Source organism: Dromiciops gliroides, chromosome 1 (assembly GCF_019393635.1).
Source record: "Dromiciops gliroides isolate mDroGli1 chromosome 1, mDroGli1.pri, whole genome shotgun sequence".
Classification (NCBI taxonomy): Eukaryota; Metazoa; Chordata; class Mammalia; order Microbiotheria; family Microbiotheriidae; genus Dromiciops; species Dromiciops gliroides.
In genome coordinates, this window is record NC_057861.1 from 97,296,651 (window position 1) to 97,316,279 (window position 19,629).

At 38.5% G+C, this 19,629-nt stretch overlaps 2 protein-coding genes across 2 annotated transcripts in view; one reads left to right on the plus strand and one right to left on the minus strand.

Moving 5' to 3' along the window:
- Positions 1–19,629, minus strand: part of TG (thyroglobulin) — a 395,662-nt gene that overhangs the window by 116,812 nt on the left and 259,221 nt on the right.
- The window catches only part of SLA (Src like adaptor), a 100,086-nt gene that overhangs the window by 65,099 nt on the left and 15,358 nt on the right, over positions 1–19,629 (plus strand). The window contains 3 exon segments of the mRNA XM_043979321.1: positions 10,883–10,982; positions 11,892–11,978; positions 15,293–15,396. Of these exon segments, the coding sequence (XP_043835256.1) occupies positions 10,883–10,982; positions 11,892–11,978; positions 15,293–15,396 (291 nt within the window).

A 19,629-nucleotide genomic window follows, 5' to 3' on the forward strand; every position in this document is an offset into this window, starting at 1 on the left:
CCTTGGGCAAGTCTCTTAACCCTCATTGCCCTGCAAAAAAAAAAAGAAAAAAAGAAAATATTCATCATGAGTCTGGTTGGCCCCTGTTGTTTTTAAATGTTACTAGATCCAGGTCTTATCTACCAGGAGTTCTTGGCTGTGTTAGCAAAGAAGGCCCCTAACCAGTAGGCTAATTTATTCCAGCCCAAAGGCAATAATGAATTCCTCCATGAACTTGGACTTGGACCATCCCAAGCAGCTATCTTCTCTGCATCAGAGAAAGAGGAAAGATATAATGCTCTCTTCTTCACCTCTTCCACCCTGATCACTGAAATCAGCTGGGTTCTCTTTTGAAAACTCAGTAAGTTTCAACGGAGTCAACAGCTGATATTACATTCGAGACCAATAGCTTTTTCTTTGTATACACAGAAGCATGCACCCTTTCGTTCAGAGAAATGTTCAGACAAAAACACAGGCAGATGCAAGTACCCTGGATCTAGGGCAGCTCTTAGAAACTCTCTTTACCGAGGCAGCAAAACCCCTTACAAAGCAGAGGAGGCTGGAGGGGGAAATCAAAGAACAAAGCCGATTCAATTGAGTGAATAGACATAGCCGAGTATGCACTTTGGACACTTATTGACTGTAACAGAGTAGTCTTCCATGGGGAATGGAGTGCCAGGTCCTTTTGTGGGATCAGCTTGCAGCTGTCTGTGGGGAGATACTTTGGTGAGATCAGAGTCTCAGTCCTACACCATCAAAAGAGTGCTTACAAAATGAGTCTTTACTTAACAACCTCTTCAATGGGCATAATCAGAAAATGCATTTTAGTCCCTTTCTTGGGGTTCTCATCCCCTTCTAAGGCCACTTTCCATCTGCTCTGTATTTTCCTGGTAGGTACCAATTTATGTATATCTTATCTTCATTAGAATGTAAGCTCCTTGAGGGCAGGAGATTCCCCCCCCCCTTTTTTTTTTCTTTGTATCCTCTGTGTACCACAATTCCTGGCACAAAGTAAGTACTTTATAATTACTTGTGGGTTGCATAACTGCAAACACAGTCCTTGTTTCTCCCATACCCAATGTACCCAATGGAAGAACTATTTCCTAGCCTACTCAGAAATAGACATACAACTTTTCCATCAGCAGGATGAGGTCAGGATGGTTTACTCTTATAATATAGTAACATAATGAGTATCATAGAAATAACTCACATTAATATAGACCACAATGGATAAAAAGCACGTTTCGTTGACCCCTCACAAAAACCCCATGAGGAAGGCAGTACAAATATTGCAGGTGAGATAACTGAGGCTCCTAGAACTAAGGTGACATATTCAAGGTCACACCGCTAGTTAATAGCAGAAGGACTCAAATATGGATCATAAACTTATAGGATTGCTAGGAAATGATAGAATATAGTAGATCTTAGCATAAGGGAATCAGAAAGGGTCTTAGATATCATCAAGTTCCACCCCCTCATTTTACAAATGAGGAAACTGTGGCCTAGAAGGGAAGTGACTTGAGCTAAGCAAACAGTAAGTATCAAAGCTAGGATTCAAACACAAGTCTTCAGTGATCTTTCCACTGCATTCTTAATTAAGGTGGTCTTTCTATACATATACTCCTCAGTTTTGAAAACTGTGATGTTGCCAAGTAGCAGAAAGGCCTCTTCTTAAAAGGAGATAAAGGAGCCTGCATGCATGAACACATCTCAGGAAAACACCAGTGTTGATTTGCCTTTGGGGTTGTTTTTTGAAGATGCAAATAGCCCCCAAGGTGGTTTCTTTTTTTCCATTGTCATGTCACCCCCTAAAGCCAGAGAAGGAGGCTCCCCCCAGATAAAAAGTGCTTCCCCCTTCCATCCAAACCTCATTTGCTACTCAGTTAACTGCAGCAGGCAGAAAGGTCATATCCAGTAGGTTACTTTGTAACTTTTATCATTAAAGTCTCCTAAATTTTTACTCAGAGTATTTATTTCCTCTTTTTTCTTAGGCATCCTTGAATAAAGACACAGTAAAAATTGCCCACAAGGAGTTTACATTCTCTTGAGGAGTAACTTCCATATCTGCATAATGCAAATATCTGGGCTGCAAAAGCTATCTTGGAGTGATCTGCTCTCACTCCTGCTGTCTAATATTGCCAATGCTTACTCATTTGTCTAGTTTCAACTAAGTCCCTGCCTGATACTTTACTTGATGCCAATTGCTTTTCATTTAAGTCATAATTATGTTTTCGTGTTTCTTATGGTAAGATTTCTTATTCTTGTTATTGTTTGGTTGTTTCAGTCATGTCTGACTCTTTATGATCCCACTGGGGGTTTTCTTGGCAAAGACACTGGAGCTCATTTTACAGATGAGGAACTAAGGCAAATAGGGCTAAGTGATTTGTCCAGGGTCACATAGTCACAAAGTATCTAAGGCAGCATTTGAACTTAGGAAGATGAGTCTTAAAGAGTCCAGGCCTGGCAAACCATCCACTTTGCCACCTAGGTTCCTTCTTGTTTCTTAAGGTAAGATCTCTTGGGATTTTTTATTTTTTAATTAGAAAAAACATGGTGAATGAGCAGTCGAGCGACCTGGGTTCAGATCCTGCTTCCGCTAGTGCCTGTCGCCCTTGTCAAGACACTTACTATTTCTGGTCCTCAGCCTTATCATTTCTAAAATGACGATAATTGTACGTCAACTATTTCTTTCATAGCATGGCTGTGAGAAAAGCACTCTGTAATCCTTTCAGTGGTTTCAAAATGTGAGCTATTGTTTAGATCTAGAACAGCGGAGTCCAACTTCCTCATCTTTCACATAAGGAGAGGAGAGGTCATTGGTCCACAGTCATACTACAGAACTTGGACCTAAATGTTCTCCTCTGCAAAATGAGGGTATTGAACTAGATACCCTCTAAGGTCCTTTGTGAGGTGAAGAAATGTTTGTTGATCAATGGGTTGATTCTGTGAGGTTTTTCTGCTGACTCTGGTGGTGGTTATTTCTTCATTCTGGGAGCTGAAGGGTTAAAAATGGATCTTTGGAGGATAATCAGCAGAGAAGCCATACATAAAGAATGTCAGATAAGAATGTTCTGCTACCACTGTGGCTGTGTATTTAGTCTGTATGAACTGAATAGCTCCCTAGCTAGGGGCTACCTTGCAGCTTATGGCTCTCAATGAACCGAGTGTTTGTGAGACTTCTTACTGCAGTCTTACATTCCAGGGGTGGCTGGGGTAGAACATTGCATCTGGTATCATAGAACTTGGCCTCTAATCCTGGCTCTGCTATTTGCTACCCAGGGTGTCCCAAAGAAAAGTTACAACTTCTCTATGTCTCAATGACTCAGACTCAGTGGAGGCTGAATTAGGTGATGTCCAAGATCTCTTCCTGTTCTAACTCCCATGATGCTAACTTTATCCAAATCCTGATGCCTCATTGAGGTGAGGAGGTGAGGAGGTGATGATCATAGGCTCTTGAACTCTACGCCAGCAGCATGTGAGTTCTGATAGTTCCCACCACCATAAACAAACAAACAAACAAAAAACATTGGAATACAGGCCATGTGGAATGTTATCCAAGGACAAGTCTAGCTTATTTCAATACAGTTGGTTCATAATCAGATGATTGGACACTGGTAGATAATTTTTTTCCAGCCACAGAAATTCACAAAGACCGTCTATTAGAGCATGGAGGGGTTGGGATCTATAAAATCACTCTTGCCTTCAAGATGTTTGTATTTTACAAGGTGGATACAAAATATAAACAGGTAAATATATACAATATCATTTGAGAAGGAGAGAGGAAGGCTCACTTTCCTTTGGCAGATAAAAACCTAAATCAAGCACAACATTGCTTAATGTCAGCTTTCTCCCTACCTACTAACTAAAAGTTCATCATAGCTAGCCTGGATTCATGAAAAGCATGGGAAAATGAAGACTTCTAACCAGATAGGTACCATACCAGTGCTTTCTACTATACAATGTCCCATTACCTTTCTAATGCTAGAATATCATATTCAACTAGTAGTTCATCAAACCACTCATGGGATGCCTTCAGTATGACTCATTATTGCAAATCTGCCCATCTTTCGATGTATCATGAGTATAATCTTAATGTGTCTAAAAATAGTGTTAAAGATAAGGACTGGCAGTAAATCCTTTAAACACCAATAACTCAACAGAAAATTTTGGACTTGGGGAAGTGTTAGGGAGGAGCAAAAATCGAAAGAGGAAATTATTAGTTGCCATCACTAATAGCCAGTTGCACTGACCACACCTTATGTCATTTCCTATACTTGCTTGGACTTGTTCAGCCAATTATCATTGTTTGCAATGTTTGAAAAGTAACTATTGCCATGGATTCAAGAGGGAGTTAAACACACACACACACACACACACACACACACACACACACCTGTGGGGCATTATGTTTTCATGTGTGACATTTGTGGCTGCCCTGGTCTCATTCCTCTTTTGATTCAGTCTTCCTCATTCCTAGACACAGATTTGCCACATTGGTCCCATTTCTGAGCTAAAAGTCTCAGCAGGAAAGAAATTTTGGTTTTCATTTTCAGTTGGAGGCACATGGCATTTGCTATTAGGTTAATAAGGAAGGGATGTTATAAAGGAAACCAGGTCTTTTCAAGTTTATGTCGCTAGGTGTTTGCAGATCCAGGAAGGCAGGAACTATTTCAGAGCCTACTGTTAATGGTTAGAAAATTTTTCTAGATATCAAGCCCAAAACTTATCTCTTTGTAACTTCTACCTAATGCTTTTAGTTCTTCCCTCGGGTCAGAAAGGAACAAGTCAATTCCTTTCATTTATGACACTTAGAGAACTTGAAGACAGCTATCCTGTCCACTTTGGTGTGTTGGGTTTTTTCCAGGTTTTCTCACTAGATCTTTCAATCAATCCTCATATGTTATGATTTCTAGGTCTCTTACCATCCTGGTTGCCTTCCATCACCCCATAATCCTGACTGCTATGCTTCTTAGGTTGCATTAGCTTTTTGTCAGCCATATTACCCTATTGACTCTTACTGAACTTACAGCAGAACAAATTTCCATATCTTTCTCTTCTCTCTTTTCTCCTGTCCTGTCTTCTGAGATTGGGTCTCACCATCTAGCTCAGACTGGAAGCGCAGTAGCCACTCATAGGTCCTATCCCAATACTGATCAGTATGGAAGCTTTAACCTGCTCCATTTTTCTGATCTTGGCCAATTCACCCCTCCTTGGGCAGCCTCTTTGCCCTCCACTTCGAAGGAGTCAGAAAATTGGTACTACACTTAGTGTGAACACCCGCTTGGCTTTAGCCCTAAGGCAACTCAGAACACCCCAACTTCAAACAATCTCCTAGACTCAGCCTCAGGAATCACAGGTGTGACCAATCATGCCCAATTCCACCCCTCCACTCATATCTTTTTTTAACAGGAACTTCTGTCTAGCCATACTTCCCCCATCTTAAAGTTATGAGGTTCAGTTTTTTTGAACCTATGCGAGACTTTACACAGGTGACACAGTGGATGGAGTGCCAGACCTAGAATCAGGAGGACTTGAGTTCAAATCTGACATCAGACATATGCTAACTATGTGACCCCTGGGCAAGTCACTTAATCCTGTTTGCTTCATTTCTTCAACTGTCAAATGAGCTGGAGAAGAAAATTGCAAAGCACTCCAGTATCTTTGCCAAGAAGATCCCAAATGGGGTCACGAAGACATAATATGACTTAAATACCTCAACAATAACTAGACTTTACATTTATCCCTGTTCAAATTCTTCTTATTATTAGAATAATAATCAATTCTTCTTATCAAAGTTAATACAGTCATCTAGCCTGTCAAGATCTTTTGGGCCACTGTCATCTAATTTGTTAATCACACTTCCACGTTTTGTATCAGATTTGATAAACATGACAGTTATTCTCTTATGCATGCCACTGATAAAATGCTAGAAGCAATAGGGCTTGCAAATCAGAGATCTGAACCTGAAGTTAGGAAAACCTTAGTTCAAATTCCACCTGAGACATTCATAAATTGTGTGACCATGATCGATTGTATCACTTAATCTCTCTGGACCTCAGTTTTCTCATTTGTAAAATGAGAGGCCAGGACCTAATGACCTCTAACATCCCTTCCACTTCTAAATCTATGAATGTATGATCTTCTCATGACCAAGATCTTCCATGGCCTAGAAAACTCCACTAAATACCTTTTTTTTCCAAGTTGACATTGTACCATTAAGGATTATTCTTTGGTTGGACCTATTCAATCAGTTTCAAATACACCTGACCTGATGGTTCTCTAATATTTCTGCATATTTTCTATAGAATAGCGTGAGAGAGATGGTCAAGTGTTTTGCTAATATCTAACTATACCTATAGAATGTCCTTGATATTTCAGTCTGATAACTGTCAGAAAAGGAAATGAGGTTAGCCATGTTGTCTTTTTCTGAACACTACTTCCTTTTCTAGATTTTCAGAAAGCATTATTATATATTTGAGAATTTTGCTAGGAATCAAAGTCAAGTTTACTGGTCTCTTCCTCCTCTCCCCTCTACTTTTTTTTTTTTTTTGCTTTTCTACAGTCCTATGGTCCCTCTCATTCTCTTTAGTCTTCCAAAGTCTACCACTAACACAGGGGTTGAGCAGTCTCATTAGTCAATTTTGTCAGAACTCTAGGGCATAGTTCATCAGGGTTGGGTGAATTGGATGCATCAAAGGCAGCATGCTTCCTTTTAATATCTACCTTCTTAATCTCTTGAGTATCCACTCTATATTAGGCATTTTGGTTCTGGAATTTCCAGTCCAAACACCATAAATTTAGAGGTGGAAGAGATCTTAGAATTCCTCCCATTTTAAAATGAGGAAATTGGTTATTCCTCTTGGCAAAAGAAACAAAAACAAAACTAAGGGAGGCAACTTTGCCTACTCTCTTTTGTCAGTTATCATCACCCACCTGAGGAAGTGGTCCTCTCCCTCTTTTGATCCATCTCTTTTCCCCAACATAGTTTTAACCTCCCTCCCTGAAATACCTTTTTTGATGCTGTAAGATTTCCTTGGCACCTTTGGTTCATCTTGAATTTTAGCACTCCTGTTTCAATCCTTTGTACTTCTCTGTTCCCTGTTCTGTGCATGTCTTTGAAAAATGTAATTTGGTCAATGAATTCCCTGTAATCTGCATTGATCTTTTAAGAAGATTTCCCCCTTTTCTCATTTGTAGGCTAGTTTCTCATATCTTCAGAATTCCATTTTTGACATTTCCTATCCCTTTTGAGCTGTCATCTCCTTTGGAAATCAGTTCTCTTAAACCATAGAGTATGTTTCAGATCATGCCAGATCATCTAGTTGAAGCCTCTTATTTCACAGGTGGAGAAAGTAAGGTTCAGAAAGGGACAATGAGTTGTTCAGGGTCACAATCGGTAAAGAGAAGAGCTGCAACTAGAATTTAAGTCTTTTGACTTCTAGTTGTTGTTGAGTTGTTTCAGTCATCTTCAACTCTTTGTGACTACATCTGGGGTTTTCTTGCCACAGATACTGGAGTGGTTTGCCATTTCCTTATCTAGCTCATTTTCCAGAGGAGGAAACTGAGGCAATCAAGGGTCACACAGCTGGTAAGTGTTTGAGGCCGGATTTGAACTCAGGTTCTCCTGACTCCCTGTCTGGCACTCTATTCAGTGTACCACCTAGCTTCTTTGACTTCTAGACTAGTATTCTTTCTGATAGACCAGTGTTTTTCAGAATTCTTTGCCTATAGAGAACATTTTTGTCTCTTGATCTGTGGCACCTAGCCTGACACAAAGTAGGCACTTAAATCCCTAATGGTTGATCTAGATCTTAAAATCTGTTGTTAAAACCCATACATGTTAGTGTGGATATTGGACAGTATCATGGAATGTTGGAATTAGCAAATTAATTAATTAAATTCCATTTTATACTGGTATTGCCCATTATCAGTTGAGCTTAGATACTTTACATTCAGCCAATGTAATGCCAGTGGGAAATGAAGGGCCTGAATTTCTACAAGTGTTTTAAAATTTTCTTTGCTAAATTTCCCAGCAGGGACCAAGGCTTTGTAATGATGATACCTGGTCTATTATTGGCTAACATGTGTAGTTGGAATTCTGATTCATGTATTTTTCTCATCTTTTCCTGTTGTTGGCATATTTGTCAGCTTTGACACCAAATTAGGCCATATGTACTTCTGTACACAGGAGTTAAATTTTTAGGAGTTAAATTATTTTTATTAAATATTACTATAAAATATTTGCTGAATTTAATTAAACTGAAATAAAAACTTCTTCATATACTATCAATGCCCTTGTTTCCAAGGTTTTTATTTGACTATATAATGAATTGGGAACATTTCTACAATTCCTTAACTTGGCACGAAATGTTTGGACAAGTTTTGTCATCCATCCAAGTTTATAGATACTTTGGATATACTGCAAGGGGTAGAACTGGGGGTGGGGACGTGGGGGTTCTTATATTAGAAAGTGAGGTTTAAGCATTTTTGAGCCTGAACTATTTGAATTTTTCAGTATAGTAATCTTAAATCTAGTATTTAACCCCAAGTGTGTGGGAACACATCCTATATAAAGTTTCTATTATTGTCACACATCAATTATCTGGCTTTTTAAAACACCTACCTCTCTCAAAGCTTCCTCTTCAAATCTATCGCTTCAAGTTTTTTCCAGTGAGTTCCACTATTTCATAGTGAGAGAACTGCTGATACAAAATATTTACTCATCCTGACATCTTAAAAATGCCACATAGTTATTTAACAATTTAAAAAGAGCCAAGTGGCCTCTTTGGGCCAGGCACAAACTGATTCCACAACACAGACTAAGCTCATTGAGTCTTTTCTTAATTGTGGTTTGTTGTTGTTCAGTCATTTCAGTTGTGTCCTATCTTGGTGAGACAGGAAAGCACTTTAGTATGGACTGGGGTGGGGAGAGACTTGTGGCAGGAAGACCAACCAATAGGCTACTGTAATAATCTATGTGTGATGTGATGAGGCCTGCACCAGGGTGGTGACAGTAGCAGAGGAGAGAAAGGGACATGTAGGAAAGATGTTACAAAGGTAAAATTAACAGGTCTTGGCAATGGATTGGACATGGAAGTAGCAGTAGGAAAATAAAGAGTTGAAAATGACACTTGGGTTTGAGTCTAGGTTTCTAGTAGGATGTTGGCATTCTAAACAGTAAAAGGAAAGTTAGGAAGAGGGAAGGGTTTGGGAGGAAAGATGATTCAGTTTTGTACATGCTGAGTTTAAGCAGTCTATGGGACATCCAGTTGGATATGTCCAGTAGGCATTTGGAGATGTGAGACTGGAGATGTTATTAGGTATTCATATTCAAAATAACACAATTTATTGTCTTAAATGAAAAATATGAATCTTTCTATATACTATTTTTAACTTATTCTAGAGACTTCAAGAATCAATAGTTACTCTGCAAAGTTCAGCAACTCGCCTCAAATTTAAAAAAAAAATCTGAGTGTATTGGAAAGAGCTAGGGATTTGAAGTCAAAGGACCTGAATTCAAATCCTGGATTTGCTCCCTATTGCCTGTGTGATGAAAAACAAGTCACTTCACCTTTCTAGGCCTCAGTTTATTTTTAAAATGGAGAGATAGGATTATGTAATCTCTAAAGTTCCTTCCAGTTTTAAATCCTATAAACCTACCTCATGAAACTTTTCCCTTGTGCCCTTAGAATACAGAATTATGGGATGTTTGAGTTGGAATGTGGCTTAGAGGTCACCTGAATCTACCCAACATCCTATCCCCACTTTGCCCGTAAGAGAACTAAACCCAGAAAGGAAAAATTATTTGCCCAGAGTTGCACAGCTAGATCTGACTCCTCAGCCCCCTTAATAACAGAATCCTTTTCTACCAGTTCCAAAACTATTTGCTTTTCCTGACTGGCTTGGCTTGCTGGAGCTGATGATTCTGAAGTGTGGACACCATGAAGGTTCTCTTTCATAAGAGGAAGGGAGAGGTCCTTGGGGGCATATCCCATAGTCCCTAGGTCCTGGGAAATTAATCTGAAAAGGCCAAGGAGAGCACCTTTCTAATATATTGGGGTTTCTCTGCCTTGACTTGCGTGTTTGAATCAAGGCAGCTCCAAAGTATAATACTTAATGCTTAATTTTGATATTCTGTTGAGAAGAGTGATTCCACACGAAACATGGAGTCATTACAAGGATAGTGCTATACAGCTTTCTCCATTTGGGAAGAACACTGGACAAAAAGAAATTACTGAATTTGTGGAATTCAGATGGAATTCAGGCTAGGCTTCGGGTTATGTTTCTAGAGAACTTATATGGTTAAACACATGTAGAATGCTAAAAATAGATCTGTACAATTTCCCTTCCTAGAATTCATAGAATGTCAGGTTCATAGAATTTCAGAGTAAGTTGTCTCTGGTGTTATATCTATCAAGAAATCTTATCTGATCTTGCTATGGGTAGGACACACCTTAAAGAAAAACCTTTCAGGTTCTGTCTTGCTTGTATTCTCTGTATCTTTTAAGCCATTCTGTGCCTGTAAAGACGTGGTTGGTTGTAAAATATAATTTACCAAGGCTATTTCATGCCATTTTCTTGATGGAAGTAAGCTTTTTAAGGTCAGGGGCTATGTCTCATACAGTGGCTCCATGCATGTAGGAATTTCTAAAAATTATTTATTTTGCTTCATTTTTTTTTTGGTTTTGTTTTTGCCTTTGGATCCCCAAGACCTTGCACAAAACCTCTAATATAGTAAGAAGCTAATAAATGATTATTGGATTAGACTGGTTTAGACTGGACTGTAACATCTCAATTTTGTATATCCCCTAATACCTAGGACACAGAAGACCATTAAGAAAGGTCTGTTGAATTGAATGAATGGATGAACAATCCTTTTAAAATAACCTTTGTTTTCCTCTAGGACTAGACAATGACTTCCTTGCTGTTCTGTGTGATTATCCATCTCCTGACATCAGCCCACCTATATTCCGCCGAGGAGAAAAACTACGTGTAATTTCAGAGTAAGTTTCCTTCCCAGGAACCACCATGTACTCGGAAAATACTAACTCCCATTCCTATAGCACTTTAAAACATACGAAGCTTCTCCCATCAGCCCCCTGAGCTTGCCAGTAAAATGCGCATAATCCCCATCACACAGCTAAAGAAACCAAGGCACGTAGGGGTGACCTGTTCATAGCCACATATGGAATAAGGTGCAGAACTGACTGAGGTATGAATCCAAGGTTCTTGAATCAAAACTGAGCAGTCTTTCTCCAACAACATGTTATTCCTCTTTAAGGTAAAATAAAATAAAGTTATCAATTTATGGGGAGAAAACAAAGCCAATGACTGAGCTTCTCACTGAACTAATGGGCTCCCTATTCCTGATGAGAAGAGACAAATGGCACTTTGGCAATATCACAGACTCACAGAATTTCTGAGTTGTAAAGAGCCTCAGCAGTCACTTAGTCTAACCTATGTCCCCCAAAGAATCTCCACTACTATGTACTGAGCAAGTGCCTGTTGATTGATTGACTAATGGGTTGCATTTAATCATCTTTGAGGTTTCTTTCAACTCTAGGAAGCTAAAATTCTATGGTAATGGAAGTGAGAAGCCGTGTTACACAGCGGAGAGAGTACTAGATTAGGAGTCAAGAAGACCTGAATCCAAATCCTGCTTCAGATACTCAATAGTGTGTAACTATTAGCAAGTCATTGAACTCTCTAAATCTATAAAATGTGAATAATAGTAATACCTGTAACACCTTCTTTACAGGGTTGTTGTGACACTCAAATGAGATCATATTTATGAAGCACTTGGCAAAATTTAAAGCACCTCATCAATAACTATTATCATTATTCCCTATCATTTTCTAGCAATGTTATCTTCCTTAGACTAAATCTGATTATTTGTGTTGCTATTTGTACAGTGAAGGAGGCTGGTGGAGAGCGATTTCTCTCAGTACTGGTCGAGAAAGTTATATTCCTGGAATGTGTGTGGCCAAGGTTTACCACGGGTAAGTAAACTGCCTAAACTGTACTGAACCAGCTCATAGTCATGGTGTAAGATTTTCTCTTGTTTTGTTTTCATTTAGCTTACAAAGGCTTTACAGGAAATGATGTGCTCTAAAATCAATCACATACCTAGAATCGAGAATTACACAGCAGCAAACACACCTAGAGGCTCCATGCCTGGGATTTGCTAGCTTCTGATCAGGCAAATGATAGCCTGGAAGAGGACAATAACATGGGATGGAAAATAAAACAAGGTAGAATCTGCAGCCTGTGCTAGGTGGTATAGTGGACAGAGTTCTGGATGTAGTGTCAGGAGGACCTGAATACAAATGTAGCCCTTGCTAGCTATGTGACCTTGGACAAATCACTTAACCTCTGTTTGCCTCAGTTTCTTCAATTATAAAACGGGGATGATAATAACATCTACCTCCCAGGGATGTTGTGAAGATCAAATGAGATAATATGTATATAAAGTAATTAGTACAGTGCCTGGCACATAGTAGATGCTATGGAAATGCAAGTCATTGTCATCATCGTCATTCCATTTTCATCTGTCTATAACTTGCTTCTGGTGGCAGCTTCCTAGACTCTGAGGAAGAATACAGAATACAGCAAGAACAATGTGAACTTATAGGAATTGCTAGCTAATGCTATCCAAGTTGAACGTTTTAACTGGACAAGATAAATATCATTATACTTACATGTCATCAAGTCTTCATAGAAAAGAAAAGTAAGGAGAAGGGAGAGGAAGAAGGAGAAAGGAAAGAGAATGAAAGGAAGGGAGGGAGGGAGGGAGAAAGGAAGGAAGGAAGGAAGGAGGGAGGGAAGGAAGGAAGGAAGGAAGGAAGGAAGGAAGGAAGGAAGGAAGGAAGGAAGGAAGGAAGGAAGGAAGGAAGGAAGAGAAAGAAAGAAAGAAAGAAAGAAGGAAGGAAGGAAGGAAGGAAGGAAGGAAGGAAGGAAGGAAGGAAGGAAGGAAGGAGGGAAGGAAAGAAAAGAAAGAAAGAAAGAAAGAAAGAAAGAAAGAAAGAAGTTAGGAAGGAAGGAAGGAAAGAAAGAAAGAAAGAAAGAAAGAAAGAAAGAAAGAAAGAAAGAAAGGGGGAAGGAAAGAAAGAGAGGAGGCAGAGAAAAAAGGAAGGGAGGGAGCGAGGGAGGGAGAGAGAGAGAGAGAGAGAGAGAGAGAGAGAGAGAGAGAGAGAGAGAAAGAGAGAGAGAGAATGAGAATGTTTGTTTTGCTGGTCTTGAAAAGTACTTCATGTATACTTAGAGAAGATCCTGGCAGCCTGAATTGCCTGCTACCATGGAGATCTCACAGGATGATGTCTAAAAAGGTCTTGTATTTCTCTGAAGAATATAGCTAGATAAATTTTTAGTAATGATTCTTCAGTTCAATTTAATTCAGTAGCTTTCTGTTTGAAATCTATTCATACCTGTATTTTTTTCTGCTAAGCTAAGTAATGAATAATGGTATTATATGTCCATCTGTATATATGTATGTATATATGAATATATGTATTATATGCTTACTAAAAGGTATAGCCTACCTTTTAAAATAATAAACATTTTTATTTAAAGTTTTGAATTTCAAATGTTATCCCTTCTTCCCCTCCCTGAGTTCATAAGCAATCAGATATAGGTTATACATGTGCGTTTATATAAAATATTACCATATTAGTCATTTTGTATAAGAAAAGTTTAATAAAAGAAAAAAATGAAAGAAAGCAAAAAATTACATGCTTAAGTCAGTGTCTAATCAATATCAGTTTTTTCTTTGGAGGTGGATAATATGATTCATCATTAATTCTTTGGGATTGTCTTGAATCATTGTATTGCTGAGACTAGTTGTCATTCTGTCACTGTGCATAACATTCTCCTGGTTCTGCTTACTTCACTATACATCAGTTAATACAAGTCTTTCCAGGTCTTTCTGAAATTATCCTGATTATCATTTCTTATAGAATAATAACATTCCATTACATATCATACACCACCATTTGTTTAGCCATTCCCCAACTGATAGGCATTCCTTTGATTTCCAATTCTTAGCCACCAAAAAAAGAACTACTGTAAATATTTTTGTACAAATAAATCATTTTTTCATTTTGGAGATGTCTTTGATAGCCCACCTTTTGGTGATGTTCTTCCCTAAATTTAACTAATCTGAACTTCAGATGACTAATTCTGTTCCTCAGCTTGTACTTGAAGCCTTCCCAGCTTGGTAGGATCCTCCATTGTTATGTTCTAGAGAACTGTCATGCCATTGTGAAGCATTAAAGAAGAATTTTAGCATAGGATAGACAAATAGAGTTATGTTCTTCATTGGCAAACTCCTCTGATGTCTCAGATGTGAAGTGAAGGCATGATTTACATGTCTATGAAATACTGTGTTGTAACTTTTTTGTTATTACACATTGTAACACAAGCCACTTGCTAACAACGTAGTGCAAAGTATAGGTCTGAGCCATTTCTGCCAAATAAAAAAGATCATTTGAATTTAGTGCATGAAATGTTGGTGCTAAAAGCATTTAAAGAGAGTTTGTCTTCTTAAACAAGTTAAAGCTTCTATCTACGATCTGGTTTATAGGAAAATAAAATTGCTAAATCAGAACTTTGTGGATCCATATATTTTATTATATTAGTTAGGAACAAGAAAGGAGATAGTGTGATTTATTGGGAAGATCTTTGGCTCTGGAGTCAAAGGATCTGGGTTCAAGTCCTACCAGTGTGACCTTGAGCAAGTCATGTATTCTCTATGAGCCTCGGTTTCCTCATCAGAAGATGAGGGGGGGATGGATCAGATGGCCTGTAAGGTCCTTTCTAGCTCTAGATTTATGATCAAGGGGAGAAGATCATAACAATTGTGATAACTTATGTTTGTATAATGCATTAAGGTTTACAAAGTGTTTTGGTCTTTGGGAATCAGGGAGCATCCCTTAACCTTTGCCATCTGTAAAACTGTAAAATTCACTCACTTAGAATCTGTGGATTCCAGCTTTTTGATGAATTTGACTCCTGGGTTCTAGGGATGAGAGACATGAGGGTTTTGTTGTTCAGTCACTTCAATCGTATACAACTTTCCATAACCCCATTTGAGGTTTTCTTGGCAAAAGTACTAAAATTCTTGCTATTTCCTTCCCCAGCTCATTTTACAAATGAGAAAACTGAGGCAAACAGGTCAGTTTTGAACTCAGGTCTTCCTGACTCCAGGTCTGGTGCTCTTTCCATTTGTGCTATATTGCTGCTCTGATACGAGGGTAGAGGGACCTTGAATGTACAGAGTTTAATGAGGAGTTTAATGGGACCTTTTTTTGCTTTCCAGTTGGCTCTTTGAAGGATTGGGAAGAGACAAAGCTGAAGAACTTTTATTGCTGCCTGACACAAAGATAGGCTCCTTCATGATCAGAGAAAGTGAAACTAAAAAAGGTAAGGAAGACCTAAGAGTGCTTTTGTTCCATTCTGTTATCAGATTTCTATATGTTCCTTTCCTGCTTGACTCATTATGGTCCTTTGCTGTCCCATCCTCCTACACCTCTGGCAACCATATCCAGAGATGGTAAGCTAATGAGCAACCTACACACTGCCTAAAGCAGCTGGCGCACATGAAAGTAACAAGAACTGGAAATACAGAGATCACAGAGGTAGGCAAGATGGTGGGAGGAAATGGAGCTATAGAAAACTTGTTCTGAAAGGAACTTTAAAACATAGAACATAAAATCCAGAAGTTACCTCAGAACGGAGAACGTCAATGTTGGAAGGACCTTAGAACATAGAAAGTGTGAACTGGATGGGATCTAATACCTTAGAGTATTAGAACATAGACGCCAAAATGTCAGAAGAGGAAGAGGTCACAGAATGGCATAACATAAAACATAGAAGGTAAGCATTGGAAGAAGCCTTAGAATGTAGACTGTTAGAACATGGGATGGGTTAGAAATAGGAAAGAGAACCTATTGTGATTAGCCTTAGGGAAATAAACCCAGAAAGCTTATCATTTCTGACTCTGCCCATCATGATTATTCTCACTTATGGCAATGACTAGTTGGTAAGGAGAAGATGGAGAGAGCAGGATCTTGAAAAACGAAGGATTACAATTCTAGTAGTCATTAAACAAGGCCTTACATTAATTATGCAAAATGAACAAACCAGGAAGCTCCATTTCAGAGTATTTTTTCTATGCAATTTTTTGCAGCTGGAGAAAAAAAAATAAAGAACTCCAAGATTTTAGAATTTAGAGAAAAGGACTTTAAGAGGTCAAGTACCCCAGGGCAGGCTGGTAAATGTTTAACAAATGGCTTTACAATATACTTTTCAGTTTAATCTGCATTATTAACATTATCTCCATCATTTACCTAAAGCTAGCCAATCACTGAAACAACAAATCCAGCCCAGATTTGTAGCATTTCTGGATTTCTGATGTGTAAATCACTCTGAATTTAATAATTGGTTCTTATGAGCAGTTATAGCTGGCTCTAGTACATCCCTGAAGTACCCTCTGACCTCTGATTTTATAGATGTGAAAAGTAAGGCACTGATAAATGAAATAACTTGCCTAAGGTCTAACAAGTGACAGAGCTTGTGTAAAGTTTCAGACTCCATATTCAGTGGTATTATACTATGGAGTCTTGCCATGGGACTTCCTTTTTGGATGCAGGTTGGACTAGATGGTTGCTGAAGTCACTTATAACTCTCAAATTCTGTGATTCTATAAGATGAGTCCTCAGTTCAAATTCTGCTTTAGATACATAAAACACATCTTAACAGCTCAATGCCTGCTTCCTCAACTGAATGGTAGAAAATCTAAAAAATGTTGCTTTTGAAGGGAAAGTGCTTTGTAAAGCTTTAAGTACTATTTAATGTGAGTTATTATTAGCAATCGTGGATGCTTAATAAATGTCTTAAATTGAATTCAATTATTCATTCTTTCACTAACAAAATATTGAGTGCCTATGATATTCAAGAAATATACTATACTAGATAGGCACTAATTAATCATACAGAAGATAAATTAGTAAGTCATTAAATCTAAAAGCCCAGAATGATATTGCTTTCAAGACCAGAATCTGCCTATTATGGAAATACAACCCCCACCCCACGCCCAAAATAAAACAAACAAACAAAAAAACCCACCTAAACTAAAACAAAAGTAAAACTGCTAATGGAAATCCCAAAGGAGTCATCAAACTCTGGTGTCCTAACTTTCATTAATTATTTCCACATTAGCGTGCTTGCCCCACCTAGGCTAAAAATAAAGCTTGTCAGTCCCACATGCAATAAAGCAGTCCCCAGAGAAGTAGGCCCGGGTCCTCTGGGTATGTATGCAAAGTTCTCATGTATTTTCCACTTGTCACCCCTGGCTGCTTACAGTATGTGAACTTTCAGGCGCTGTTAATGTTCCGGGAAAATACGTGCTAGGTTTTATAAAGTGGCACTTGGGCAAAAAGTGAGTGATAGGTGATATGACTAGGCTTGTATAGAATCTTCAATGTAAATACTTCTAGCCTGGAGGACCTTAGAGATTGAACCCTCTCATTTTACAGATGAGGAAGGTCTCAGTGTCAGAGAGGATCATGGAATTTAGAGATAGCAAGAATCATCTAGTCTAACCTTTCCCCTCGTTTTGTAGATTTGAAACAACTTCAAGATTCTACTGCCCCCAACTCTCTTATTAAAATTGACCCCCCCTCATATAACAAATAGAAGACATTATCACAGGGCATCTGACAATATCCACACAGCTAGTAAGTGTTAAGTGTCTGAGGCTGGATTTGAACTCAGGTACTCCTGACTCCAGGGCTGGTGCTTATCCACTGCGCCACCTAGCTGCCCCTGACTATCCATTTTCAACACCATTCTTAAAATTAAAACAATAATAAATAAATGATGGAAACCAAATCTGTGATTAACCTCAGTCAGTAACAACCTTCTCCTCTTGGACATGACAAAATATTTGTTTTTCCTCTCTCTGGCATATTCATCATATATTATAAATATTGGCACTTGGGTCTCAGCTTTGAACAAATCTGTAAATGTCATAATAGTCGGGACTGGACTTTATCAAACTTCTGCATTCTCCCTCACCCTTATTAAAGCCCTCTGCACAAAAGACATTTTTGCTGGAGTTAGGAGGTCACTGTTTTTAGAATATGGTGGTTATGGCTTCAAAAGAGACAAGCCTTTTTAAGGTTCTTTTTGTTTTTCTCATTTCACCAAAGTAAACAGCAAAATGGGGCCCAGATGGATCCTTGTTAGCATGAGCATCATAGTATTATCAATTTAGAACTCAAGTCAAGTACTAAAAACCAAGCCTGGCACATAGTAGGTGCTTGATAAATATTGATTGAATAACTGACTCTCACAGCGGCTTTACTTTTTTATTTTTTTTTACAGGGCAATAGGGGTTAAGTGACTTGCCTAAGGTCACACAGCTACTAAGTGTCAAGTGTCTGAGGCTGGATTTGAACTCAGGTCCTCCTGAATCCAGGGCCGGTGCTTTATCCACTACACCACCTAGCTGCCCCTCCCCCTGGCTTTACTTTTTAAAATTTTAAGTTAACTTAATTTTAAATTAATTTTAAATGTGTTAAAATAAAAATATAACAAATGAAAAAATAAGTCCAAACATCTTTTCATTAATATCTATCAACTTCTTAAAAGCAGAATATGTAGAAAATAAGATGATGAGGGGCAACTAGGTGCCACAGTGGATAAAGCACTGGTCCTGGATTCAGGAAGACCTAAGTTTAAATCTGTCCTCAGACACTTGACACTTACTAGCTATGTGACCCTGGGCAAGTCACTTAACCCTCATTGCCCTGCAAAACAAAACAAAAAACAAAAAACAAATAAGATGATGGCATGGTCAGTCATTTAGAAAAGAGGTCATGGAATCTGTTGGTTTGAGTGACAAATTTCAATTCAGCCTGACTGTTGAATCTCTTGGCCATTTGATGAGGTAGCTGTAATGTATTCATAGCTTGTTCGACTATCTGTTGCTAGATGTTGCCATGATGCTTGTTGCTATATTACATAAGTGGCCAGCAAAGAGTAAGACTAAACTAGGAACAGAAGCACAAGGTAAAACATTCCTTTTAGATGTGGCTGATGTGTTGATTTTGCTTTTAATTGCTTGATTGTACTTAATCTGCTATGGGGGAAAATTCTATTGGGTGTGTGGGTGCAGGGTTTGTAGTAGAGGAGAGAAATCATTTGGAAATGGTAGTGATGTGAAGAATATGAAAGAGCATCAACAAAATTTTCAAAAAAGAAAAAGTAAAGCTAAAATAAAAATATGGGAAGTCATTAATAAGAAATGGGAAGAAGTGGTGAGAGGCCCCACCAAAGTTAACTTAGAGAGGAAGCTGTGTAGTAATAGAATTGCACTTGAAGTCAACAATGTTGAGATCAAGTCTTGACTCTGACTTCTTTGAGTTCGGTTTTCTCATTTCTAAATTAGGAAGTTGGACCCGATGAGCTCCAATGGCTCTTTCTGCTCTAACGTTCTGGCGTATGTGATTTTGCAAAACTGAATTCTGAAGAAGTGGTGACATGTCCAAGGTCACATGGCTAGTTTGGCTAGAGCTCAGACTTGAATATAGGTCTCTTGGCTCCAAATCAATGGCTCTTTCCACATGTTAACCTTGTTAACACGTCAACATT